Below are 26,512 nucleotides of genomic sequence, written 5' to 3'. Positions count from 1 at the left end.
GGGGCCGGCGGGCGTCCCTCAGTCCCCCCACAGGCCGCACGGAGGTGCGAAGCGCAGCAGGAGCATGAAGGTGCGGACGCGCGGTCGGCTCGCGGGGAGCTGGGGAGGCGGGGAGGAAGCCGCCCGCTGGGGCGCCGGGGCGGAGAGGCTCGGTCGGCGGGAGCGCTGGGGCCGAGCGGCGTCCGCGGATCGCGCAGTCCGCTGCCCCAGGCCGGGAGGGGCAGGTCCCTGCAGGGTAGGGGCGGGGGGGGGCAGAATTCCGGAGCTCCCGGGAGCCAGCAGAGACCCTCCGCGCCAGACCGGCAGGCCGGGGACGGCCTTCCTGTCCCTCCCCCGGCTCCTGGCAGGGCTGCGGCACCTCCGCCTGACCCGTCCCGAGGACTGCACGGAAGCGCTTCTGCCTGGGGCGGCTGTGCCTGGCCGGGCCCCAGCGCATGGCTGCCCACCCTCCTCCCCGCGCCACAGGTGGGCTGGCCAGGTGAGAGCCGCTGGCAGCTGGGCCCGGCTGTGGAAGAGAGCCTGGTTCTGGGAGTTCCTGCGGTCGGCGGCCTTCCCGACGTGCTGCCGGAGGGGACCCTGCTCGACATGGTGCTGAGGAGGGTGCACCGGCCCCGCAGCTGCTCCTACCAGCTGCTGCTGCAGCACCCGCGGCCCAGCCGCATCCAGGGACTGCGATGGGTGAGCGCCTGCACCTGTGGCCTGCCGCGCCCGCGCTGGGGCGGGCCAGCTGCTGTAGAGGAGCTTGCTCTGGGGGCGCGGTGCGGTACACGCGGGTCCGCGGGGGACGGGGAGGCCTGGCTGCCGTGTGTGGGTGGCTCGCACTGCTGTGACCTGTGCGTCTGTGGGTGCTTGGTGCCCAGGTACCCCCTCTTGGGCCTGGGGAGGAGAAGAACGGGCTTTGTCACGTGTCTCTCACCTCTGTGCCAGGCAGTTAGGTGCTGTGTGTTCTTTCTGGGCGGGGTAGAAGACGTGGGGGCTAAGTCGAATCCAGCGCTTACTGTGCTGGACATGTCACCATGGCAACGCCCTCCTTGCCTGCACAGTGGAGCGGCAGATTCTGCCTTTTGATCTTGGAGTGAGGGTTCCTGTGGACACTGCTTGCATGTGGCTTTCGGGGGCTCCGGGCGGGTTCTGAGAGGTTTGGAGACTCCAGGGTGACCGGAGCTCCCTGGCTGGGGGGTCTGTCCCTGGAGCTGAAGGAATGAAGGGGTGAGGGGAGCGGGAAGATCGAGGGCGGTCAGGTCCGGCCACCCGGCTCCCGGGAGCACCCTGTCCTGGGGTTCAGTGCCTACTGTGTGCCCACCTGGCGTGGGGGTGGGTCTGGGGGCACTGGGTGAAGGGGTGGGCAAGGCAGGAGAGGGTGACAGACTTGGGCAGCTCAGCTTTTACCAGCAAGTGTCCTGAACCGGGGCAACTTCGCTCTCCTTGTCCAGCTGCTAGTTTTGTTTACTGGGATAGGAGTTGAGAACACCCAGGCGCGGCAGAAGCGAGGGGGTCCCTCTTTGCAAGTGGAGCTGAGGAGGGGCATCCAGGTGTCTGTGCCAGCTCTTCCCCAGCCTCACTCTCCCCCACCCCAGGCCGGGTCACTGCCGTAGTTACTGCTGGAGCCAGTGGGCTGGAACCCTCCCTGCCTCCTTCCCTTGCAGGCTATAATTACTTGTGCATTTCCTGTCCCCTTCCCAGCTGTAGGGCGAGGTAGGGGCTGGGAGGCAGAAGGTCAGGTAGGGGCAGTGAGCTCACTGGAAGGTCTCCTGGGACCCATGGCCTGGAAGGGTGGAGGAGGCTGCCAGGCTTCTGACACCCCGAGCCCCCAGCGTGGCCGGGCTGGCTTGTGCCCTGCGTGGGGGAGCCGGGAGGGTGAGAAGGCTGCTGAAGTGTAAAGGGGGTCAAAGGTGCAGGCCATTTCCCCTCCACTGGCTGGCCGAGCATGTGTACAGGGTGGGGAGAGGTTGGTGAGAGAGGGAGCTTGGACTTCTAGGGCGAGAAACGGGCCGCCCCTCCTTTCTTGCTGCTGGCCCTGGAGGCCCGGGCTAGGCGGTTTCAGTCCATCGTGCCTGTAATTTAGGGGTTCTGGTGCCCAGCAGCTGCACCTCCACTCCTCATGAAGGCTTTACCCAGGCAAGGCCCTCAGGGAGCAGGCCCAGAGGGCAGGTGCACACCCAGGGTGAAGGAGGGGAGCCCGGGGCTGAGGGGACGGGGCAGGGGTCATCTGGGCCACACTTTCCTTCTAAAAGGCCCAAGGGAAAACCCACCAACCTCCCAGGGCGGAGTCTGAGGGGGCGCCTTCTGCCCCTACCGGGGCGGGCCGAGAGAAAGTGAAAGCGGTACAGCAGGAGGGCTCGAGGTTAGATGCAGAAAGGACTTCCCAGTGATCAGGGCAGCCCTGGAATGGGATGAAGGACGTCTTGGGAAAAGAGCAGGGGAGATGAGACGTTGTCTGGTCTAGGGGCAAGGTCATGGTGACCTGTGGTGGGCCCCACAGACTCGGGGCAGCCTGGGCTGCTTCCCGTCCAGTGACTATTTTGGGGGGAGGTGGCCCTGTTCTCTAAAACAGAAAACACCCTTTCATGTAACCCGGGCAAATAATGACAGCAGTGTATGGTTCCCCGTCACCTCGGCCAGTGCTCCCAGTAGCTGTGGGATCCGCCCTGATGCCGTCGTCCCCACCGCGTAGCTGGGCTCTGCTGCCAGGCATGTGGCTGCAGGGTGCGGCACTGACCGAGGTGGCCCCTGCCGTCCTTCCCTGCCCGTCACACGGCCCGCTTGGGCCCTCAGGCACATCAGGGGAGTGGGGGCACAGGCCTTTGGGCCTGGCGCTGTGCCTGGAGCCCCACTCTGACACTCGGTGATGGGGGGAGGGGGGCAGTCTGCCCGCTGGTGCCGTGGGACCAAGGCCCTCCTCTTCCACTCCAGGCCCTTCCGGTCAGGACTGAGAGGAGGAGGTGAGGGCCTTTGCCTTGACCCACACGTGTCTTCCCTCCACCTGAGAGCCTCCGAGCCAACACTCAGGGTCGTTGGACCAGGGCCTGGGCCAGTGTTTTTTGTACCGTATCCGGGTAAAGGGCGCCCATCTTGAAAAAAGGAAGGCGGCTGGGGTCACTGTATGTAGCCTTTACTGAGCAGTTATTGTGAGCACCACTGTGTGCTTTATAATATGAACTCATGCGGTCCTCACGGCAGTCCTCGGGATGGGTACTGTTATCACATCAACGCTGTTTTACAGATGAGGAGACAGAGGTGCTGAGAGGTCAGATAATCAACACAAGGCCATGGGGCCAGGTGGCAAATTGAGAAGCAGCATTTGAACCTAGGTCTCTAGCTCCGAATCTAACATTTGACCCCTGACTCACACGGCAGTTCCGCTCCATCCCAGAGATTCCCATGCACTGAAAGTTGCAGGGGAAGAGGGGCTCTGACAGCAAGCCCGAGTCCTGCCGCGGGACGTTCCCGAGGGCAGAATGCTGCTGCTGTCTGGCGTCCACGACACGCAGAGGGCAGGCACAGGGCAGGCACCGCGGCGACGGAGCACAGTGCCTGAGTCCTGTTTGCGGCTGTAGGGCAGGTTACGTAACCCCCGGGCCTCTGCCCTCTGTCTGTGAGCCGCGCGATGCAGACACCGACTTCCAGCCGGCACCAGCAGCGGAGTCACTCAGCAGAGTCTCCGGTTTCTAAGTAGTTGTGTGACTGCAAGTGGCTTCAGTCCCCGGGCGTCTGCTTTCCTGGGGAGGTGAGAGAGAGGCCCGTGGGTTCTGTCCTCACCTTTCACCCGTGCTGGGTGGGAGACGGGCGTTCTCTGCCGCTGTGCTCATCCTCTGGGGTAGGACAGCAAAGGGCCAGCTTGGCCCTGCGCTCTGCCACCCCCTCCTGATGTGCCTGTACCCTCCCAGGTCAGAATAATGCCAGGAAGGGAGCTGGTGCGGGAGCCTGGTGTGTGGGCACCAAAGGGAGCCGGGGCAGGGACTGGGGCGGCCTGGGTACTTCGCTATGAATAACAAGTCGTTAGCACTCGGGCACTGTTTGTTCCAACACAGGGGGCTGGCCGGGCAGCATTCCTGCCCTTCCTCTCTTCCTGGCTCCTCCTCCTCCTCGCTTCCTGCCATTAAGTCTCAGGGCTCTGGGTCTGGCACCGGGCTGGGCCCCGTGACCAGCCAGGGATACCCTTGGGACACCTAGTGACTTCCGTCCAGCCCTGGGCCAGGCGCCCGTGCACACCAGATGCAGACCTCGGCCTGGGCTCGGCGGCAGAGTGCCCGTGCCTAGGGACCTGCCGGCCCCAGGGGAGCGGACGCAGGCTCCAGCTTCCGGCCAGGCCCTTCCCGGGGCTGTGAGCGCAGGTGGGAGAGCAGGGGAGGCGCTGGTGTGGAAGAAGTGGCGGAACGGGACACAGGCAGGTGTGGTGGGCAGAGCGGGGCCGAGCACGCGAGCGCTGGTGGGAGAACCCGAGCTTCTCCACAGCCGCTGCCAGTCCCGAGCGCGGCTGACTTCCGCGAGGCGCTTCACCTTCAGCTTTTTGTTCCCTGCGAGTCCCAGAGCATACCCGGTGCTGACTCTGGATCCGTAACGCTGAGGAGGAGGACGCGCCTTGCAGTCTGTGCGGTGCTCTGCCTTTGGGCGGGCTGGGAGAGGGCAGGGCATCCATCCAGTCTGTCCACTAAGTCGGGCTCTCAGGTAGCCAGAAACGAGGGCTGTCAGGGTCTCCCCTGGAGACGTCCCCGCACCCTGGAGGCCGAAGCCTCCACTGACACCCGGGGCAGGGGAACCTTATTATCTAGTGAGTCCGAGATAAGGCCTGAGCCACTCCACTCCATCGCCAAGGTCTCGCTTGTGCTTGAAGGCTCAGAGCGTCTCTCAGGAGAACGCAGCCCTCCAGCAAGCTGCCCCTCTGCCCTGACTACTAAGTAATAGCAGCTGCCTTGTACCTGCAGCTCCAGGCCAGGCCACGGTCTGAACGTGCGCCGTGCCTCACCTCCTGCAGACCGCCCTGAGGCGCCTGGGTTGGTTGTTGTTAGTGTTTGGTAGGTTTTATACGTGAGGAACCTGAGGCAGGGAGAGTAAATCACCCGTTCAAGGTCACACACTGGTGAATGAAGGGACAGGCCCTGGAGTCGGGAGCAGAGCTTCGGATTCATGTTTTCAGCAGCCAGGCCGAACCAGGCTCCCGGAGGGCGCCGGGCCTGTCCGAGGTCCTGTGCTGGACGGAGAACCTGGGCTGGGCGTCAGGCCTGCCGCCCAGCCCAGGAGCCCACGTCCTCAGCCCCTGAGCTGCTCCCGGCCTGGCTGCTCGCAGGCCTTCCCTCCCACCCCCACGTTCCTTCCGGCTGCCTGTCCCTGTCCCCACACAGGGCAATTTTCCTGGGAGCCTGGGCACCCTGGGCCCTGAGCAAGCGGAGTGGGGATCTTGGGCTCTCCATAGGGTTACGGTGCTCGGGTGCAGAAGGCAGGTTTGGTGCTGGGGAGGTAGGGTGGGAAGAGGGACGCCTGGCATTGGGGGTCTGCCCAGAATGTTGATTTGTGGCTTAAGTGACTAACAGACGCACTTGGGGCTGGGGACTGGGCAGGCGTGCTAACGAGGCGGGCAGGGAAGGGCCCCACAGCCGAGTTTGCGGCCCCATGCCGACCTGCGCACTCTGCTGTCCTCAGACGCCGCTCACCAACGGTGAGGAGTCCCTGGATTTCAGCGAGAGCCTCGAGCAGGTACAGGCGGAGGCGGGCGAGGCTGGGGGGCAGCAGGGGCGGCTGCAGGGTTTCAGCCAGCTGTGCCTGTCCTCCTGCCAAGGCCTCCGCGGAGCGGGTGCTCAGGGCTGGGAGGCACCTGCACCGACACCTCCTGGCCGCCTGTCCGACCCTCATCCGCGATCGAAAGCACCACCTCAGGCTCCATCGGTGAGTGGGCCCTGCCTCTGTCGCCTGGCCCAGCCGCCCTGCCGTCTCTTTCCTTCCCCACTCGTCCAGGCGCGGCCTAGCCCTGCCGCAGGGGGAGGGGCAGCGGGGTCTCCAGGGGCCTTTCTGATTCACAGCCCCTGCCTTCCCGCAGGCAGTGCTGCTCTGGACGGGAGCTGGTGGACGGGATCTTGGCCCTGGGGCTTGGGGTCCATTCCCGCAGCCAGGCAGTGGGCATCTGCCAGGTGCTGCTGGATGAAGGTGCCCTCTGCCATGGTGAGCCTGAGCCCGGGGCGGGGGCGGGAGCTGGGCCGTGGGCCTCAAGGGGGGCTGCGGAGGGGCGTGGCACTGCACTGTGCACCTCGTACCTCCGTGGCTCAATGTCCTCTCCCTGCACGCCTGGGCCTCGATCCCTCAGTGAGACACGACTGGACCTTCCAGGACCGAGATGCCCAGTTCTATCGGTTCTTGGGGCCGGAGCCTGAGCCTGCGGGAACCCATGAGCTAGAGGAGGAGTTGGTCGAGGCAATGGCCCTGCTGTCCCAGCGGGGACCAGACGCCCTGCTCACTGTGGCCCTGCGAAAGCCGTGAGTTCGGAGCCCCGCATCCCCCACCCCCAGGTCCCATGAGGCATTTAGACTCCATGGACTCAGGCTTGTCGCTGAGACCTGGGCCTGGGCCTGCCTTCTGTCACGAACTCGCTGTGTGTCCTCCCGCCCCTCCCGTGCCCAGCCTGTTTCCTGCATCAGTGAGCGTGTGGGCAGGGGGCCTCGGAGGATCCTTCCCCTCTGCATGCCGTCCCGGCCGAAAGAGGGGAGGCTTTGGGGTTTGCGGGCAGCTCACGGTTCCAAGTCCAGCTCCACTGGCTACTCGCTGGGTGACCTTGGGCCTCTCCGTACCAGCTTCTTCTGTCAAGCGAGAATAATAGAATTTGTGTCACTGGGCTGTCGGGGACGGAATGAAATAATGCATGTAAGGTGCTTAGCACAGGACTTGGCACCTGGGGCCCACTCCGCAAAGGCTACCCCAGGACTGATGAGGATCGAGGAGCCGGCGCCATCTGGCCCAGGGCCGAGCCAGGTGGGTGGGACAGCTCCCGCCCTGGGCCTGGGCCGGTCCCTCATGTGCTCCTGTTACTTCTGCGCCCGCAGCCCGGGGCAGCGCCTGGATGAGGAGCTGGACCTCATCTTCGAGGAGCTGCTGCACATCAAGGCTGTGGCCCACCTGTCCAACTCAGTGAGTGCCCTGCCCTCGCCTGTCCAGACCTGACTTGTCCGGGCCGTGACTCCGGCAGCCTCCCGCTGCTGACCAGGGCTGGGTCCCTCCCCACCAGCCGTGGCTGGACATTCTCAGTCTAATTTCATGCCCTGAGTATCTTCCCGCTGCCCTAGCCATCTCTCGCCTTGCCTCTCCTGCTGCCCAGGAACACCTCACCTGGCCATACCCTGCCCGCAGCGCGTGGGTCTTTGCACCTGACCCCTCCTCACCTCCACACCCACCCTCCTCCCCTGCCCACAGGTGAAGCGGGAGTTAGCAGCTGTGCTGCTCTTCGAATCCCACAGCAAGGCGGGGACTGTGTGTAAGTCAGGCTGGGTGCGGGGGCCTAGGCGGGGCAGGGTGCCAGGAAGGGCGGGATCTGATCGGTGCCTCTGTCAGTGTTCAGCCAGGGCGACAAGGGCACCTCGTGGTACATTATCTGGAAGGGATCTGTCAACGTGGTGACCCACGGCAAGGTGAGACCCTCCAGCCGCCCAGCACCCTGGCCAGTCCCAAGGCTTCCAGTGCCCCCGCTTCCTGGCTGGGCCTGACCAGTGAGGGCTGGGCATGCGGTGGGCTGTGACTGAGGCCTGGCTGCAGGGGCTGGTGACCACGCTGCACGAGGGAGATGACTTTGGACAGCTGGCCCTGGTGAACGACGCACCCCGGGCGGCCACCATCATTCTGCGGGAAGATAACTGTCACTTCCTGCGTGTGGACAAACAGGACTTCAACCGAATCATCAAGGTGCCTCCCTGGGGTGGAAAGGCAGAAAGCAGAGGCCGAGAGATGTGAGGGGGACAGCGTGGGAGCAGGGAGGCTGCAGGGAGATGCTGGGTGTGAGGGCTGGGGCAGGGGCTGCACGCAGGCTTGTGGGAGCAGGCGAAGCCCATAGCCAGGAGGGCTCAAGAGATCTCCATGCGTGGGAGCCCGGCGGGTATGGGGGACGTGGCATAGGGGAGGCCGTCCTGTGCGGAGTGGGGTCTCCGCAGGCAAGGGCCGGAGGACGGCTTGGGAAGGGGCCCTGGGCCAGGTCTGTGGCGAGGACCGGGGAGGTGGGTGGGAAGGGAGCGGGAGGCGGGCAGAGACGCCTGCTGGGGTGAACGCGGGCGCGGCTGCTCCCCAGGACGTGGAGGCGAAGACCATGAGGCTGGAGGAGCACGGCAAGGTGGTGCTGGTGCTGGAGCGCACGTCTCAGGGCGCTGGCCCTTCGCGCCCGCCGACGCCGGGCAGGAACCGGTGAGCCCGCCCTGCCCCCTCCACACTGCGCGACTTCCTTGCCGGAGTCCCACTCCTGCCCTCTGGCCCTGCGGGGCCTAGAGTGTGCTCTGCAGTCGCCTCCCTCCGCGCCCCAAGGCGGGACAGGGCCGGCCCGTCGGGAAGAGTGATGTCCCTGGTGATCGACGCCTCTCCGGGCCGTGGGAGTGGGGAGGAATGGCCACCGTCCTGACGGGCTCCCTGCTAGGTACACGGTGATGTCTGGCACCCCGGAGAAGATCCTGGAGTTGCTGCTGGAGGCCATGCGGCCGGATTCCAGCGCTCATGACCCAACAGGTAGGGCAGAAGATGCCTTCCCGGCCTGCTGTCTGACTCAGCTCGGCCAGCGCAGCCTGGGGCAGGGCCAGGCACCTGGCGTCTGACCTCCCCGGGCGCTGGGCTGGTCCACACGGCACTCCACAGGAGGTCCGCTTACCTGACACGTGGGAGTCACACGGGGGGCTCCCTCACAGGGGCTGGGCGTTGCTGGTCCTTGTCTGTGGAGGGCCCTGGGGAAGGGATGCCCAGGCTGTGCTCAGCAGACCTGGCCCTGAAGTCCTCGCCCCGCCCTGTCCCACAGAGACGTTCCTCAGCGACTTCCTCCTCACCCACAGTGTCTTCATGCCCACCGCCCAGCTCTGCGCCGCCCTGCTGCACCAATATCCTCCCAGCCCTGGGCAGTGGGGGTGTGGTTCAGGCGAGGATCCCCCTCGGGTGCCAGCCTCGCCCGGGACCAGCCTGTTGGGGGGGCACACCCTGCCCTTCCTTGGCTCAGGCGTGCCGGGGACCCGTAGCGTGTCGTGGTTCCCTTGACTGGCACTCACCTTCCACGCGGAGCCGGCGGAGGCTGCCGGGGGCGGCGAGCTGGAGCACAGCTCCTACATCTGCAACCGGCGGCAGCAGATCCTGCGGCTGGTCGGCCGGTGGGTGGCCCTGTACAGTCCCATGCTCCACAAGGACCCTGTGGCCACCAGCTTCCTCCAGGTACCGAGGGAGGCGAGGCCGGTGGGCTGTCGGGGAGGCCCGGCCGCAGCCGTCTCAGGGGATCTTGGCTCTTGCAGAAACTCTCCGACCTGGTGAGCAGGGACGCCCGGCTCAGCCACCTGTTGAGGGAGCAGTGGCCCGAGAGGCGGCGACACCACAGGTGGCCTTTGCCTTCCCTTGACGTGCTGAGCGCCATGGGGTGGAGTGGGCGCTCTGGGCCGGGCCTGGCTGAGAATCCAGGCAGCACGGCTTGCTGCAGTCAGTGGTTCTTTCCGGCCCCCAGCTGTGTGCCTGAGGCCCGGGCCCTCCGTTCTGGCGGCCCTGCTCTCAGCCCGTGCTCCCGCCCGTCCCGAGAGCCCCGCAGCCCTCACGTCCGCCACCAGGCACCCGAGCGTCAGCTGGCACCTCAGTGGCAGCCCCTGCCAGTCCCCTGCCCACTGCGTTTCCTAGACAGCTGCCCTCTGAGGGACAGAATGGGATCCAGAGCCCGGCCCGGCCTCGGGGCCCCGAGGGCACCAGATGCCCCGTCTCAGCCCCTCCCTCTTGCTCCCCAGGTTGGAGAACGGCTGCGGGAGCGCGTCTCCACAGTTGAAGGTACCTGTCGTCTCTCCTTCCCCCGCCCTCCCTCCCTGAGAGGCTGTGTGCCGCCCGAAGCTCCCCGCCAGGCCCCTGCTGTGTGTGGTGTGGGGCAGAGGGAGGACCTGAGGTCCAGGTGGCAGCTTCCTTCCCCCACGGGCCTTCCTGCCTGGGAGGCAGCTCACGCCGTCGGTGGGGTGCGAGGCGGGATCGTGAGGTTCACCGAGGCCTGAGGGCTCCTAGGAGCCAGCGCTGCGGGATCCAGGGCAAGTACAGGACCTCCCTGGGGAGTCCGGTGGCCAGTGCCGTCCCGGCCTGGGGCTGGGGTCAGAGGGAGGCAAGAAGACAGCCATGACCAGAACCCAGACTGGCTGAGGAGTTGGGGGAGAAGGGACTGGAGAGGCAGGTTGTGTTGGGAAGAAAATCTGAACGCCTCACCTGGGCCGCCTGCCTGGCCACCGCACCTGCCCACACTCCTGCTGCGCCTCTCGGGCAGGGACGCTGGGCACACCGCGGCCTGCCCCCTGACCTGTGCGGAACTCTCCTGGGCGCTTTGCCTGACCGGGCCCTTCTCCTCGTTCCTGGAGAGCCTGCTCCCGGCTCCCCGTCCCCAGCCCCCATGAGCCAGGTGTCCTCCGTGACGTTCTTCAGCTCAGCCAATTGTCACGTCCCTCTGGGGCGCGGCCTCCTGGGAGAGGCCTCGGCCTGGCGGGGCTGACACCGGCCTTCCCTTGCACACCGGGCTGTGCTGGCTGCCTGTGGAGAGCGTGGCCGGCACGGTCCCCCCTGGCCTGTGTGCTGACGGGCAGGCGCGGGCGGGGCTGCGAGCCACCGCGGGCACGCCAAGAGCAGGGTCCCTGAAAGCAGGGCGGGGGAGCTGGCTCGGCCATCGGGTTTAGGGGAAGTGTTCTCGGAGTCGAAGCTGCAGTCAGAGGGGTGAGCCCAAGGAGGACCCCAAGGTGACCCTGGGGGACGGAGAGTGAGGGGACCGCAGGGGGCTGGAGAGGTGGGCAGGAGCCCGGGCACAGAGGGTGACCTGGCCAAGGGAAGAGCATGGTCCCCCTGCCGAGAGAGACCGGTGCTTGAGCCAGGGCCCGTGGACCTGACGGGCCATCCGGAGAGCCCGGCAGAAGAGCGGGCTTATCCACGGACAATGGTCGCCTTGAGCTGCAGCTTCCGCTGGCCTGCGCAGGCGGGCTGCAGGAGGAGGCTGGAGTCACCTGAGGGCCCCGGGAGGAGAACAGTTGGGCCATTGTAGCGCTGGGGGTGAGGGAGGAGGGGTGGGCGTGCATGGTGCGTGGAGGTGACGATGGCTCGTGGCTGGGGAAGCGTGCGGGCAGGTGGCAAAGCCAGGCTGTGAGGACCTGTGAGGGTGCCTGGGGACGTTTGCGGGCAGCGCAGAGGCCTGAGGCCTGGCCCCGGGGATCTGCCGCATTCGGTTCGGAGGGAGGAGGCGGGTTCGGAGGGAGGAGGCGTGAGCCCCAGGTTGGACAGAGCCGCCGGGCGGGAGGAGGAGGAGCTGTGCGGGGCGGGAGGAGGAGCTGTGCGGGGCAGCCCTGGCTGCGGGCATCTGTAGTGCTCTCAGCCCCTGCCTCCCTGCTGCTGGGCATGCAGCAGGCGGTGTGGGCAGCCCAGGGAGGGTGGAGCAGGCCTCCAGCTCTCACCCTCAGCTGCTGTGTGGCCTCTAGCATATTAACCTGTCTGGCCTGCCTTTATCTCATCCATAAAGCGGGAATAATAATACTCGGGTCACAGGGCTGTTGTGACGGTTTGCTTGGGCCAGTGCCTGGTTTGTAGCAGGTCATAGCTGAGGGAGGGCGAGGAAGAGAAGGCTCTGGATCTTTGGGCACAGAGGGACAGGCACACCTGCGGAGGGCGCGCCTCACCCCCCGCAGCCTTGCTACCTCCTCTGCAGCGCCGTCCCAGGGCCTCACCTGGACTCAGGTTACCATGGCCAGCAGAGCCCTCTGGTGGTGCAGTGCTGTCGGGTTCCTACTCCTGGTGACAGGGACGCTCGCTGTCCCCTGCCTGCGTGCCGTCCCCGTGTCCTCTCAGCCTTACTTCCTCTTCCTCCCAGGCCCGGAACGTGCCTGTTTGGCTCCCCAGCCAGGACGAGCCTCTGCCAAGCAGCAGCTGTGCCATCCGGGTGGGGGACAAAGGTGGGTGGCCCCAGCCTGGCTTCCGCCCCGGCTGTCTCTGCCTCTCTCGTCCTGCTGTGGCCCCCTCGGCCCAGGGGTGTGTGGGTCACGGGCAGTGCGCTGCGCTCGCTGGGGTCTCCGTTCTAGGTGCCGGTCCGCCTGCTGCGCTCGCGTCCCGGCTGCGGGCTTCCCGCCTCGTGCGGCCTCCGAGCGTCACCCTTGCCCGCTCCTCCCGCTCCTGTGGGATCCTTGCCCTGCGCAGTCGCGCCCTCTCTCCCGAGCTGGGGGCCTGGCGGCTCCTCCTGCCACTCAGCCCTGCCCCCTCCCCAGTGCCCTACGACATCTGCCGGCCCGACCACTCGGTGCTGACCCTGCAGCTGCCCGTGACGGCCTCCGTGAGAGAGGTGATGGCGGCGCTGGCCCAGGAGGACGGCTGGACCAAGGGGCAGGTGCTGGTGAAGGTCAACTCCACCGGCGGTGAGTTGTGTCCCAGGAGGCCCGGAGGGAGGGGCCCTCAGATCTGTGCCCGCCCCCCGGAGTAAGATCGTTACCCTCTGCTTGGCTGGCAGCAGCGGGAGGCAGCTCTGGAAGGCCTTCTGCCTGTGCTCACCCTGCCTGATGTGCGGGGCTTGTGAGCGCGAGCCCGGGAGCCTGCTGCCTGCTGCGTGACGCCAGCCCTGTGGCTCCTCAGCGCTGTGTCCTGGGCAGCGCATTCGATGCTCTGTGCTGGGTTTCGTCTCTGCAAAGTAGGGATGCTGAGTCTTAGCCTCCCCCTGAGTCTTTGCTGGCACATAGCTAGCAGTGTGTAACTTTCAGCTAAACGTGCCTTTAATCTTAATAACAATCCTATGAGATGGGTATTTTTGCCCCAATTTCAGACTGGGAAACGAGGCTTGGGGATTAAGTGGCTTCCCCAAGCTCACATAGTAAGTGAGGATGTCGCTGGTCTTAGGCAGTCTTCACTCATGTAGTCATTCAGCAAACAGTTTGAGGTCAGCCACGAAGCAGTAGTGTGTTAGGAGCTAGAGGTACCGTGGCAAAGAAGGCCGATCAGCCAGATGGTTCAGAGCAGAATGATGGCTGGGTGTGGTGGCACACGCCTGTAATCCCAGCACTGGAGAGGCTGAGGCAGGAGGATCGCTGTGAATTCGTGGCCAGCCTGCGGTCCGTAGTGGGTTCAAGGCCAGCCCGCTCTGCGGAATGGAATCCCAGGTTGCCTGTCCGCTAGCTGTGGGATCCTGAGAAAGCTGCACAGCCTCCCTGGCCTCCCTTCCTTCCTTGGAAGGAGCACTGTCACCGTGCCCATCTGTACCCAGGGCTGTGGTGGTTGCTCAAGTGGAGATAGGTGCGTGGCACATGCGGCGGGGGCCCAGCAGGCAGGGCCTGGGTTGTGACTGCATAGGGACTATCACAACCTGCTTTTGGAGCACTTGGGGCACGAAAAGCCACTGTTGTCTGTGAAGGGCGCAGCCCAGGCCCAGGGTGGGTGGAACAGGGAGCAGTCAGGGATGACGCACGGGGGGGGGGGCCTTGCTCCGGGAAGGGGGCAAAGGGCACCCGTGCTATCTGCTCTGGCGAGCGCTGCCCTCTACTGGCCGTCCGGTGAGTTGCAGTTGCCCCCGTAAGGACTGGCACCTGCTGTGCCCGGCACCTGTTCGACCACTGATGTCCAGACTACCGATGCCTTTGCCAGTGGCCGGTATTTTATTATAAATCCTCTGCTAAGTGTAAACGTGTTTATAAATTGTATATCACCTCAGTAATACGTAATTGTAGAGCTGTACATAAAATAGAAGTGCAAAGCAGGTGGAAACAATAAACATGAAAGCTAGTGTTCTCCGGGCCCGGGGGTGACGCGTGTCTCACCTTGGTGGTTGCTGGTGGGGCACGGAGGACTCAAAGGGGGCTGAAAGCACGGTTCCGCCACACCGGGCCGGTGAAAATCCACACCGAGGTTCGCACGTTCCGCAGTCTGCACAGGGCTTTGTGCACCGCAGACCCGTGCTGTGTTTGCCTCAGGCAGCGTCCTGACGTGTGAGGGAGTCGGGCTGAAGGTCTCCATCTTCCAGAGGAGGAAGCTGAGGCTCACGGAGGCGGAAGCTTCGCCCCGGGGCCCCCTTTTCACCCTCCACCCCGCTGTCCGAGGAGGGGCGTGAGGGCACGGGGCCCGCACCCCGCTTTCCGACAGCACCTGCGCGTGGCCGCGGCCGCCGCTGGAACAGAACCTCCCCAGCAGGCCTCCGCCGGCCCGGCCGCCTCCCACCCCACCGGCGCCCAGCGGCCTCCGCTTTCTTTGCAGATGCCGTGGGCCTGCAGCCAGACGCCCGCGGTGTGGCCACATCCCTGGGGCTCAACGAGCGGCTCTTTGTTGTCACCCCGCAGGAAGTGCACAAGCTGGTAGGGGCCGGGCAGGGTGCCAGGGCCGGGGAAGAGCTGCCTGCTAGGGTGGCAGAGACGGGTTCTGGGGAGGGTCTGCGGGAGGAAGAGGACCGTGTGGCTCTCAGCTGTTGGGCAGATTCAAAGATGGCACAGGCTGCAAGCTCCCGAGGAGAAAGGGCCTGCTCTGCTAGAGGACCCCAGGAAGCAGGAGCCCCTACCCTGGGGGTGTCCCGGTATGGGGCGTGGTCAGCAGGGGGCTCCGTAGGAAACCCTGTCCTGCAGCCCCTGCGGTGCCCTGCCCCCGCCACCCTCCTCCCGAGGTGCAGGGTATTCGCCGCAGGCCCTCTCTCCCTCCCCATCCTGTCCCCCACTCCTCAGGCGCCTGCCTGGGCCTTCTTCCCTGCAGACCCCACACCCTGAGCAGCTGGGGCCGGCCGTGGGCTCTGCGGAGGGGCTGGATGCGGTGAGTGCCAGGGACCTGGCCGGGCAGCTGACAGACCTCGACTGGAGCCTGTTCAACAGCATCCACCAGGTGCGTGAGGCCGAGCTGAGGGGGCGGGGAGTGGTGCCCGCCGCCCCGCGCCCGCTGACCCCTGCCCCCCCAGGTGGAGCTGATCCACTACGTGCTGGGCCCCCAGCGCCTGCGGGACGGCACCACGGCCAACCTGGAGCGCTTCATGCGCCGCTTCAACGAGCTGCAGTTCTGGGTGGCCACCGAGCTCTGCCTCTGCCCCGCGCCCGGCCTGCGGGCCCAGCTGCTCAGGAAGTTCATCAAGCTGGCCGCCCAGTAAGCCGTGGGGGGCGCGTGGCTGGAGCGGGGGGCCTCCCTGCTCCTTCTGTTCCTGGCTCCCCGGAGCCTTTGCCCTCTGCCTCCCCCCGTGGTGCAGAGGCGCCGCGGCCCGGCCCTGTCTGAGCCCCAGGCCTGGCCGTGGGCCCGGTGCGGTGGGTACGGCCATTTCCCCTGAGCATCTGCGTCCTCTGCTCACAGCCTCAAGGAGCAAAAGAATCTCAACTCCTTCTTTGCCATCATGTTTGGCCTTAGCAACTCGGCCATCAGCCGCCTGGCACACACCTGGGAGGTAGGTGCCAGCGGAGGCCCGGTGCCGAGGCCGGGTCTCCTCCCTGTCCCGGGAGTCTGGGCTGGTCGTGGGGCCCCCCACGCGGAGCCCCACCCAGCAGCGGCAGCTCTCGGCCTGTCCTTCGCAGCGGCTGCCCCACAAAGTCCGGAAGCTTTACTCGGCCCTGGAGCGGTTGCTGGTGAGTGCTTTTCAGGGCTTCTCCGTCCAGAAGCCGCTGCTCTGCCCGCGCACCCCCCTGCCTGCCTACGGCCACTCTTCAGGGTTCGCGGCACAGCCAGGCCCTGGTTCCCTCTGGCCGGCCTCGGGGGAGCTGGCCAGGGGGTGGGGTGGTGGGTGATGTCACGCGGTGTGCACGGTGGGACATCCGCCGTGATAGCCGGGACAGAGCGCAGGGGCCGCCTGGGTGTGAGGTGCCGGGGCATCGGGATGCTGGGCTGCAGCCGTTGTGTCCGGGGCTCGGGAGGTAGGCCCGGCACTGAGCACTCACGGTGCCGAGGCCAGGGCTGTTCGCGGCCTCCAGGAGCCCCGAGTGTGGTGGGGGCCAGGCCAAGGGGTAGGGCTGAACCCTCTGCCTGTTCCGAAGTAGTCAGGAGAGAAAAGGACGGACTTGCTACCAGCATAGCCCGGAGCTCTTAAGAAAACAATTCACCAGCCTGGCGTGGTGGCGCCCGCCCATTATCCCAGCACTCAGGAGGCTGAGGCAGGAGGATCACTGCAAGTTTAGTTCCTTGCCAGCATGAGGTATAAAATGAGTTCAAGGTCAGCCTGAACTGCATAGTGAGACCCTGTCTCAAAAACACCAAGAAAAAAAAGAAAGAAAAAGGAAAACAATTCACCTCTCGGGACTGAAGAACTTCAGAGGGATTTACCCACAGGAAAGACAGAGAGGGGCACAGGGAGGAGGAGGGAGGGGACCCCACAAACCCCAGGGCCTCCTGACGACCCCACCACGAGGTTTCCTGGGCGGCTCGGAAGCCACGTGCTGCAGACGCGGTGGCCGGGGAGCGGGGGCGGGGCCTCAGGCGGCGGGCGCAGATGGGCGGGCGCTGGGCCGCGGTGGGTGACAGTGCGCACCCACCTCCCGCGTGGCTGCCCCTCAGGACCCCTCGTGGAACCACCGAGTGTACCGACTGGCCCTCAGCAAGCTGTCCCCGCCGCTCATCCCCTTCATGCCCCTCCTTCTCAAAGGTAAGCGGGCCGCGCCCACCTCCCTGCTTCCAAGCGGATGCAGGCTGCTCAGGCGCTCACACCCCAGCTGCTGAGGCCGGGAGGGCGCGGTGCACGAGGGCTTCCCGGGCTGGCAGGGTGCGGGCGAAGGGACAGAGGTCTGTGCTGGCGAGCCTGGTCTAGGCCCGGACTCCAGGAGGCGCGGAGGGGCGGGGGGGGGGGGGGGTGGGGGCCGCTCGGAGCGCCTCCTGTTCGCCTTCGCCGTCCCTGGGCTGCCGGAGGGAGCAGGCGTCTGGGGACCCACGGGCACATTATCCTTTGCAGACATGACCTTCATTCACGAGGGCAACCGCACGCTGGTGGAGAATCTCATCAACTTTGAGAAGATGGTGGGTGCCCGCCCTGGCGCTGAGCTGGGGGTGGCGCGATGGCCTGACAGGGGTGGGAGGCGGCTGGAACTTGCTGGGAGGGCCGCAGGCGACTGGCCAGACAGCCCCGCCTTCCTCTTGCGCACTGGCGCGTCTGCTTTCTGCTGGGGCCGCAGAGGTGGCGGGGGCGGAGTCCCCCGTTCAGTGCTGGCCTTGTCAGTCCTCCTGACCTCTGTCTTCCTGCACTTCCTGGTCCTGCGGGCTCTCCACGTGCTGGGGTGCGGGAGGGGGGACCCTAGCTCCTCCAGGCCCTAGGGGCACCCAGTTCAAAGGAGCACGGATGTCCGGCGGGCTCGGCCGGCCCGCGGGCCTGACCTCATGCCCTCATGTTGCCCACAGCGAATGATGGCCAGGGCCGCACGGCTGCTGCACCGCTGCCGAAGCCACGGCGCCGGTGAGAGGCCTGGCCCCTGGGGGAGCCCCGTGTCCCCAGGGGGTGCTGACGGGCTGTGGCCCCTGACCCCTGCCTCTCCCCCACCCAGTGCCCCTCTCGCCGCTCCGGAGCCGCGTTTCCCATCTCCATGAGGACAGCCAGGCCTCGAGGGTTTCCACGTGTAAGTGCGGGGGAAGCGGGGATGCTGCCCGCCGTGAGCCGTGGCTGGCATTTCCCGGGCACTTGCCGAGTGGCAGTGACAGCCAGGCCTGCCACAAATCACACTGCCACCTGTGCACAATTCCTCTGTGAGGCAAGAGAGGCTGCTACCTCCTCTTAGGAGGGAAGGCTGGGGGCCGAGGCAGGCCGATCCAGAGTTGGAGCCCAGCCTAGGCAACTTAGCAAAAGCCTGTCTCAGAACAAAAAAGGGGAGGGGCCGTAGCCCAGCGTGAAGGCCCTGGGTCAGTCCTCAGAGTGGAGAGCAGAGGGAGAGGCCCGTAGTGCTGAAGCAGCTTGCTGATGGCCTCACGGTTAGTGAGAGCCAGACCCACACCTTGCACTCTACCTGCGTTTCTTGGTGGGACCTTTGTTGTATGAAGTGGAATTAGTCCAAATCCACGGCTCATGTGCTCCATCACAGGCCCTGTGTATTCTAACGCGGCACTTACTCCTGTAACATACACCCCTGGCCCAGGGCAGGTATGAGAACGTTGGTGGTGACCCACACCTCCACTGTCTGCCTGCTTCTCCCCATCCACCATTACCATGTCCTTGATTTTCACCTATATCTCACTGTATGTCACTCAGAGTACCCTGAGCTAGCTGGGCCTGGTGGTGCATGCCTCTAATCCCAGCACTCAGGAGGCTGAGGCAGGAGGATTGCCATGAGTTCAAGGCCACCCTCAACTACACAGTGACTTAAGGGCAGTCTGGACTACATAGTGAGACCCTGTCTCAAAACAAAAAACAAGTAACAAACAACAAAACACAATATCCTGAGCTATTTACTTTTTGTTTTTTAAAAGTCTTGTCTCAGACGTACACATATACCCCTTTGAAATCCTTCATCTGTAATATATGTGCTATAACAAAATATTGTAAAATTTTAGTTATGTGTTAACTTAGGAAGAGGGGTATTACACGGTACGAAATCTCAGGGATCTGCTTTTTTCAGACTTGTGCTGCTCTGCCCTGACTCCATCGGGGTGTGCAGTCCCAGGGCCTGGGGACAGTGCGGGTGGGCGGGGAGGCAGATAGGCCTGTTGCTCCCCGGAGTGGGAAGGGCGGGGCTCTGCCGTGGCCTGGTGCCTCCCTGACGGCTCGCCCTCCCCCAGGCTCGGAGCAGTCCCTGAGCACCCGGAGTTCGGCCAGCACCTGGGCTTACGTCCAGCAGCTGAAGGTCATCGACAACCAGCGGGAGCTGTCCCGCCTCTCCCGGGAACTGGAGCCCTGAGGAGGGGCTGGGCTGCAGCAGGCGCTTCCCACCGAGAGCAAGGGCAGGCCGGGCCAAGGGGCCCGCAGCCGGCCGCGCTGGGCAGGGCTCTCCGCGGATGGACTCGAGGCCCTGGCGCGGGCAGTGTGGAGGCGGCTGTCCCCGTGGTGCCTGGTGGCGGAGGAGGACCCGAGTGGAACTGCGCCGGGGCGCACGGCCAAGGAGCGGGGGGCTGGCGCGGCGCTGGGCGTGGGTGGGCGCGCCGGGCAGGCACTGGACTCTGCTCAATAGAGAGCTCCCCTCACAGGTGCCCTGCCTGCGTTTGTTTTCGTCGTGGAGGTGCAGATGCAGGGCATGTGTGTGTGGGCCCGGCGGGAGGGGGCGGGGAGCGCTGCTTTTCTTTCCAAGGTCTGAGATAAACAGCTGGGTGTGGGCCGGGCTGTGTGGCTGGGAGTGGTGGTCCCTGAGGAGCTTTATTGTTCCCATAAGTTAACAAAGACAAGTGTGTTCCCCCCCACGTGGGGGCGTGGCGGGGGAGGAGCTGGGGAGCGGGCTGGCGGGCAGCCCCTGCCAGGCATGGTCTTTGCGACCGAGGCAAGGTTCCAGGACAGCTGACTGCGCCCAGATGTGTGCCCTGGCCCCTGGCCCCCAGGCCTCCGGAGAAATGGAAACCACCAGCTCTCCACGGTGGAGACCGTTGCAGTTGGGATGCAGCTTGCGTCTCCTTTCCCCTAACTCCAGTCCCTGTTCCCGGGGGTTTGCTCTTCCCCCTGGGGCCCTGAAGGTGACAGAGGAGGCCTCGGAGGCGCTAGAAAGGCATGGAGAGGTGCTGAGGTAGAGGCTGCGGAGGCGCCTCCCTCCTCAGGCCTGCAGCATCTAGGAAGAGGTCGGGATGTATCACCCAGCAAGCTGTGCTGGGTGAGGACCTCCCTTCCCTGCCCCTGCAGCACATTCCCTGGGACCCAGAAGCTCCAGGCAGGGACCACGCCCTCTCTTCTCCTTGCCCTGGAGCCTGGTGGCAGCAGGTCCATCGTCTGGGCTGAGAGAGCCCTCACAGCACCCAGGATGAGCCTGCGTGGGCTGTGAGGCGGCGGGGCCCTGGGGTGGCTGGAGGAGGGAGCGCCACCCCTGCAGCAGCGGGAGCAGCTGGAGTGGTCGCTGCCTTCACTTGGCGGGTGCAGCAGCGGGTGGCTCAGGCGAGACACACCTGCCTCACCCTGAGCCCGGGCCGCCAGACTCTCTGAGGTCATGGGCGCACGTGTGCGCCGCTCCCAGGAGGCAGAGGCCTGGCGGTGAGGCGGCACAGCTGGGGTTATGCCTCAGGTTTTTAGGGAGCCTGACCGAGTCAGTTCATTTCTGCATCTGTGAGACGCGTATAATGATTCCCATCCCGCTGCTAGAGATGGAACTGCAGCTCCTGCCTCTCTCAGAGGTGACTCACAGGGAGTGCTGTGCCTGAAGCCCCATGAAGGGGCGGCATCGCCTGGCTGAAGCCTGGGGGAGACTCCGAGGCGGAGCCCGTGGCGGGTGTGTTAGTCACCTTCCTGTCTGTGGTGAAATACCCCACACCTGCCCCTCACAGCAGGCGAGGTTTGACTTGCGGTGTCAGAGGGTTCAGTCCGTGGTCAGCGGGGTCCGAGGCAGAAAGCGCGTGGTGGAAAGGCCTGCCAGAGGAAAGCTGCTGCCATTGTCATGGCAACCAAGTGGGAGGGAAAAAGGAAGAAGGGGCAGGGAGAAGCCAGGGACAGGCGTGGACCCTTTCAGCTCGCACCCCCAGTGGCCCACAGCCCCCTGCCAGGCCTCACCTGCCAACAGCAAGTCTGCTGGAGCTCACCGGCAGTCTAATCACTGGCAGGTCTAGTGGCCGAGGAGCCGTCGCCTTCCAAACACGTGAGACTGTGAGGGACTGGGTCTGTTTGGATGCAAGCCACGACAGCTGGGGTCGCCCAGCCAGTTCTCTCTCCTCTGGGTGGGGACGGAGGCTCACAAGGCACGGGCGGGGAGCTTGCTGAGCTGAGCAGTGGTGACCAGGCCTTGGTGAGTCAGGAGTCTGAGGCGCTTTCTTCCCTTTTAACTGCCCCGTGTTGGTGTTTCGGCCAAACCTCCACCAGTCAGCGACCCACAGCTGTCCTCCGCCTCGAGGGTAAGGCCGGGAAGGGCTGTGTGTGCCTCAGCAGGTGTCCTGGGGGGAAGACCAGGACAGAGGGTCACACCTGTGGACACACACAGCCCACCCTCAGCTTACAGGAGAGCCACAGGCGGGCTGCAGTGAGCAGCAGGACCTGGGGGCGGGAGAGAGGCTTGGGGTTCTCTTCCTGGAGCCCGTCCTTCCCTCTCCCGCCAGGCCACAGCAGCGGCAGACGCCTGGAGCCCTGGGCCCAGCGCCGCATCTCCCTTCCCCTCTGGCTTACGGGGGGAGGGGTGGGTCTGCTCCCTGCGGCCTCGAGGCTCTGTGTCCCCAAGGACGCTCGGCCTCTGGCCCCTCAGCTTCCCGTGCGGCAGGGACTTGTCTCCTGGCATCTCTGTTACTCAGGACTGTGGTAGTAGTACACTGAGGTTAATCAGCATTTCTGTCCTCGCCTTCACACTTCCCATCTAGGGTTTCTGTGCTGATGATGGCTAGGTGCTACAGGTGTTTGACCCCATTTCACAGCCAAAGAAACTGAGGCACAGAAAAATTTGCCTACGGTCATGTAACTGCGTAATGATAGGGCGCCTGGGAGAAGTAACTGGACATGTATCGGCCATGTCCTTCCTTGTCCCTGTCTACTTCCTGAAACCCCAGTTTTCTTATAGGAGTAGGTCCAAGCAAATGTGTTTCTCCCTTTCTGCCTTCCCAGCACCCTTCCCTTTCCAGCACTTATTGTGAGCCTGGTAGGAGCCCTGAACGAGGCTGGCAGCCCTGGCCCTCGCAGAGCCATCGACCCAGCTGGGCAGACAAGTCCTGTAAAAGGGTGGGTCCAGAGGGCCGTGGCAGCCTGGGCTCCGGTGTCTCACCGCTCACCCACAAGCACCGAGGCCCAGAGCCGCTGCTGTGTGGGAGTGTTCGTCCATAGCCCCAGCCGTCCGGCCCTCCCTGGCCCTGCACACGGCCGGCCCGGCTGTCTCCCTTGCTGGGGTGACCCCAGCTTACCACGGGCGCACGCGCCCCGAGCATCAGAGGGCACGGTGCTGGTGGCTGGAGCGAACGCGGACCTGACCGTTGTTGGCACGTCTTCCCTCTTCTCCCGGATCTGCCAGCGGTTCTCAGCGGTGTCCTTGCACCTGCCTCCCACGCGGCTTTGGGCCATGATCGGAGCTAAGTGTCCCCCAGGCCCGTCCAGCTGCCCAGCCAACTCAAACATCCTCCTCCAGATCCCTGCCGCCCTTCTGCGGCCCAGGAGGAGACAGCTTGCATCCCAGGGGACAGGTGGCTGCTGTCCCCTCCCTGATGGTGGCGGAATGCACTTACTCAGAGAAGCCGCGTCTGGCTCACGTGCTTATCTTGTCTCCCGTGCCCGGGCGCCTTCCTGGAGCAGGTGGCCTCGATGGGGTCAGGAGAGCTGCGGGGAGTAGAAGGTGGGCCTCTAAGGAAGGAGCCCACTGGCCTCCGGAAGCAGGAAGCAGGATGAGCTCAGTGTGTGGGGAGGTGTGGAGGTCTGGTTGCTTGTGTGTGTGGAGGTCTGGCCACCACGCAGTGGGCTGCTAAGGGCCTTGCCCTGACAATCCTGCTTTGCTCTTGGACCCTGCAGAGAGCTCAGGGCCCCAGCTTTCTGGCTGGGGTGTAACTTGTGGGTGGCTGGCCACAGGGCAGCTCAGGCTTTCCCGGCCTTTGGGGAGCTTCAGCCATCCAGGTCTTCTGGAGCTCTGAGCCCGGAACCCTGCGCTTAGGGGCCTCCCCTAAAAGTACCTCAGCCAGAACCCGAGGCAGCGCAGTCGGCAGGGTGTGGACAGGAGCCCCAGGGTCCCCCTTGCTGAAAGGATTTGAACTAGAAGTGTTTGGGGAGTGGCTTCCTGCCCTTAGAGTCCATGGCTTAGCAGCTCCCGGGGTCAGAGGTGACGTGGTGCAAGGCCTCCAAGTATATCCCCGGGCCAAGTAGCCAGGGCTGCCCCAGAGGACTAGCAGGCCGCAAGCAGTTGTACTGGAAGGGCTGCGGAGTTCCCTAAGTACCGCCCTCCACAGCAGCCCCAGTGCGTGACTGCTTGCCCTCTCCTCCCGGAGTGCTAGTTGTCTGTGGAGGGGATCACAGGGCACCCCAGGGTGGGGTGCAGGGAGAGGTCGGGGACCAGCTGTACCCGCTCAGCCTTGCTGGGGCTGAGCCCTGCAGGAATCCTGGAGGGAGGGCCAGCGTGCGCGGGCGCTGGAGGAGCACGGCCTCCTCGTCCCCGTTTCTGCTCTGGCTCGTGGCTTCCTGTCAGGCAGCTGCAGCTGTCCTCCTCGGAGCTCAGGCGCGGCTGGGGAGGGGGTGGAGCCAGGGACTTGTTCCCGTCGAAGTTCTCAGTCGGAATCAGGTCATCTTTGGCACCAAACCAGCGGAGCTGGGCAGCAGGATTCACCAAAGGGCTACCATCCCTGAGACTCGCAAACACCCGCTGCTCATTTTTAAAATTCTCATTTACTTTTGAAACTCTAAAAAAACATCACATTGTGGAGAGGTTAGGGGTGCTCCTTTCTTATGCTCCTTGTGTCTGTTTTAAATGTCACATTTTAGGGAGGACTTCCCTAACCACCTAAACAGGCCCTTTATGGCCATATATATATGTATACATTTTTTTTTAAACAAACACGCCTCTGCTCTTGTATGCTAGGCACTGTTCTAAAGCTCTGTAACTATTAGCTCACTCAGTCCTCACGACAATCCTGCCAGGTACTCCTACTTGCTCTGTTACTTCTATAGGGAAACCGAGGCCCAGAGGACGCTTGCGCAGGGCTGTCCAGGTGCTGAGCGGCAGAGCTGGGGCTGGAACCCAGCAGGAGGGCTTCAAAGTCCATGGTATCAGGGCTGCGTCCCGAGGCACCCTCTAAACGCACTCGGCTCGCTTCTTTCCCTGTGGAGACGGAGTGCCTGCCCCTGTATCTGCTTTGCCCAGCAGCGTGCCAGGGCGCATAGCGCAGTGTTCTTCGGGGAATGAATAAGAAAGGAGCAATTTCCTGCGCGTAATTATGATCACTTTGACTCGTCGCAGCCTTGCACACATGGGTCAGGAACCATTCCTGCCAGTCCTGTTCTATCACTGCCTTTGTGAAGCAGAACAGCCCTGCTGTGCCAACCCTCCCGGGGCGAGACGCCGTGTGGTGCCTCCTGCCACCTCTGGCTCCTGACTGGCCTTGGGCGTGGCGCTCCCTCTTGATCTCACCTTTGCTCATGCCTGTCTGTCTCTCCGAGCCTCCTGGTCACTGTCTGTCCTTCCATCCACTTCTCTTTGCTCACCAGATGCTCCCCAAAGCTGGTGGAGTTTGAGGATCTACCATAGCAATTTTACTTTATCTTCTCTTTGGGGCTTACAAAGTAAACATTAGCACAGCTGGCAGAAAGTATGGACAGGGGGTTTCTCTGTGATCCTTAAAGATCAGGATGATGTGGAGTCATCTGTTTCTCTGGATTCCGAAGCTGGTAGGATCCTGGGCTCAGTATGATCCCCGGGGGCGCTGCTTTCGGTGGTGGTGCTGAAGCATACGAGTCTGTTGTATGTTACGATAACAAAACACTGGAATCTGGGTAAGTTTATAAGGAAAAGAAGCTTACTGCTCTCACAGCCATGGAGGCTAAAAGTCCAAGACTGAGTGGTCCCTTTGGTTCTGGCTCTCAGGAGAGTCTAAGGTGGAGCAAGATGGATAGGAAAGGTCACATCGAGGACAGGAAACCCGAGCAGGGACGGGGCTGGGCTTGCTGCTTTCATGAGAGCTACTCAAGGGCGTGAACTCTTCATCCCACCGCAGGGCAGGGCCCTCAGTGACCTCTGCACAGGCTCCACCTCCTAAAGGGCCACCTCCTCTGTGCTGCTCCAACCTGTGGACCCTTGGGAGCAAACCGCATCCAAAACTCGCAGGTGGGTTGAGGGGTTTGGGCCCCTCCAATTTCTAAATGCACGCACAACATAGCTAAAATTATGGTGTGTTTACTATGAAAATGCAAGTTCAAAATGGGTCTCTAGCTGGGCACCATGGTATTCACCTCTCATCCCAGAACTTGGGAGGCTGAGGCAGGAGCATCGCCAAGACTTTGAGGCCAGCCTCAGCTGCATAGTGAGTTCAAGATCAGCCTATCTGAAAAAAAGAAAAGGAAAGGAAAAAAAAAGAAAAAGGAAAAAAAAAATGAATCCTAGACCTTACTTCCGCCCTGGGCCTGTCAGTTCCCTGGTACAAACTCTGCAGCTGTCACAGCTGGTGGGAGCCACCTCCTCGCCTGTGTTTTGGTCATCACCCCCTCAGCTCTCGAGAGGGCCACCCAGTCCCCTCGTCCTTTTAGGCGTTGGTCCTTGCTGTTCCCAGCCTCACGAGACCAGCGTATGACGACAGCATGCAGTGGAGGGGGACCGGGAGGCAGGATCGCCGTCTCGAGGAATTTCAGAGGTGGGCTAAAGGAACAGCTGGGGAACGCGGAACGCACAGGCAGCGCTGGCGTTCGCTGAAACCGCGTTGGCAGCAGCAGGCCGGCAGAGGTGGCTGTGGTGTCTCCAAGTCACGCGGGACAAACACTGAGTCCACAGGCGCGGGCTCCCGGGGGCTGCAGATGAGCAGCAGATGGACATCCGGCAGGCGGGGAGGGCCAGCCCGAGGCACGGGCAGCAGAGCCAGACGCAGCGCCTGGGAGTCTCCGTGGTGGGGTGCAGCTGGCAGGTCTGACGCATGTGCCCGGGGAAGGCAGGGCAGTGAGTGCGACACTGGGTGTCAGGCTGCCACAGACTTCCAAAAAGCCTGGAAACACAACCGTGGTATGCAGCAAACAACCCCACGTGCCAAAAGAAATCACACATGTGGCCATTTCTAAGACACTTGCAGTAAGATCAGATGTGAGCTGCCGTCCCGGGGCTCTCCGGGCGCCGGGCCGGGCCAGCCCTCTTGGGCCACGGCAGGGTGGAGACGACCTCCAGCATCTTCAGGTGCCAGGGTCCCCTGGGGAGGTGCATGCAGCCCTCGCCCATTCTAGGCCAGCTGCGGGGTCCTTCAAGGCTCTGGTCCTCTCCTGGAAAGACCTGGCCTTGCTTTCCCAGGGGGCCCAGGGTGGCCCAGGGTGGTAGAATAGGGTGGCCTAGGCTACACCTCTTTTGGCCTGTGGGCGGGTCTCTCCCTGCACCTTGTGATCCTAGCACGCCCCTGGCCAGCGGTGGCCGCCAGTGACGAGTGTTGCCTACCTCAGACGTCTGTCTAATGCCCAGCTGATCTGCTCTCAGTCTCCCCTGTCCCCCCAAACTAAGAAGTTCCGGGAAGAGTTGTCCAGCCTGGCCCAAACGTGCCAGTCCAGTTATAACGTAGCACCCAGGCTGTAAGGACTGTGCAAAAAATAGTTGCTGATGGTCTTCCTGTTCCCTGCATCTCTGACAGCAGACTGCCTCCCTGGCCCTGGCCTGAGCAGCTACGC

At 64.0% G+C, this 26,512-nt stretch overlaps 2 protein-coding genes and 1 long non-coding RNA gene across 5 annotated transcripts in view; 2 read left to right on the top strand and 1 right to left on the bottom strand.

The window, feature by feature from the left end:
* Rapgef3 (Rap guanine nucleotide exchange factor (GEF) 3) lies at positions 1 to 19,256 on the top strand (the record flags this gene model as incomplete). The annotated part of the gene is given in 28 exon segments (XM_005406623.2): positions 1 to 70; positions 466 to 678; positions 5,641 to 5,694; positions 5,777 to 5,883; positions 6,035 to 6,156; positions 6,299 to 6,467; positions 7,032 to 7,116; positions 7,399 to 7,459; positions 7,537 to 7,613; positions 7,738 to 7,884; positions 8,264 to 8,376; positions 8,603 to 8,691; positions 8,975 to 9,053; positions 9,219 to 9,378; positions 9,456 to 9,538; positions 9,933 to 9,972; positions 12,032 to 12,113; positions 12,423 to 12,569; positions 14,392 to 14,489; positions 14,878 to 15,003; positions 15,077 to 15,258; positions 15,460 to 15,550; positions 15,678 to 15,728; positions 16,651 to 16,738; positions 17,042 to 17,106; positions 17,485 to 17,539; positions 17,628 to 17,699; positions 18,853 to 19,256. Coding segments are annotated over 28 exon segments (2,781 nt in total). The 3' UTR covers positions 18,972 to 19,256.
* An 870-nt stretch (positions 19,257 to 20,126) lies between these two features.
* On the bottom strand, positions 20,127 to 20,828 carry LOC106146873. Its single transcript, XR_001231488.1, has 2 exons — positions 20,756 to 20,828; positions 20,127 to 20,614 (listed from the first exon to the last, which is right to left on the bottom strand). It is a non-coding gene; the product is annotated as an uncharacterized LOC106146873 (long non-coding RNA).
* Positions 20,829 to 20,854: 26 nt separating this feature from the next.
* Endou (endonuclease, polyU-specific) overlaps positions 20,855 to 26,512 on the top strand; it is a 21,709-nt gene continuing 16,051 nt past the window's right edge. For all 3 annotated transcript variants that reach the window (XM_013505658.1, XM_013505657.1, XM_013505660.1), the window contains exon 1: positions 20,855 to 21,093. In XM_013505658.1, the coding sequence (XP_013361112.1) occupies positions 20,871 to 21,093 (223 nt within the window). In that variant the 5' untranslated portion in view covers positions 20,855 to 20,870. The remainder of the gene's footprint in view (positions 21,094 to 26,512) is intronic.

Source organism: Chinchilla lanigera, unplaced genomic scaffold, assembly GCF_000276665.1.
Source record: "Chinchilla lanigera isolate Chin_1 unplaced genomic scaffold, ChiLan1.0 scaffold00099, whole genome shotgun sequence".
Classification (NCBI taxonomy): Eukaryota; Metazoa; Chordata; class Mammalia; order Rodentia; family Chinchillidae; genus Chinchilla; species Chinchilla lanigera.
This window is presented reverse-complemented; position numbering and strand designations above follow the sequence as displayed.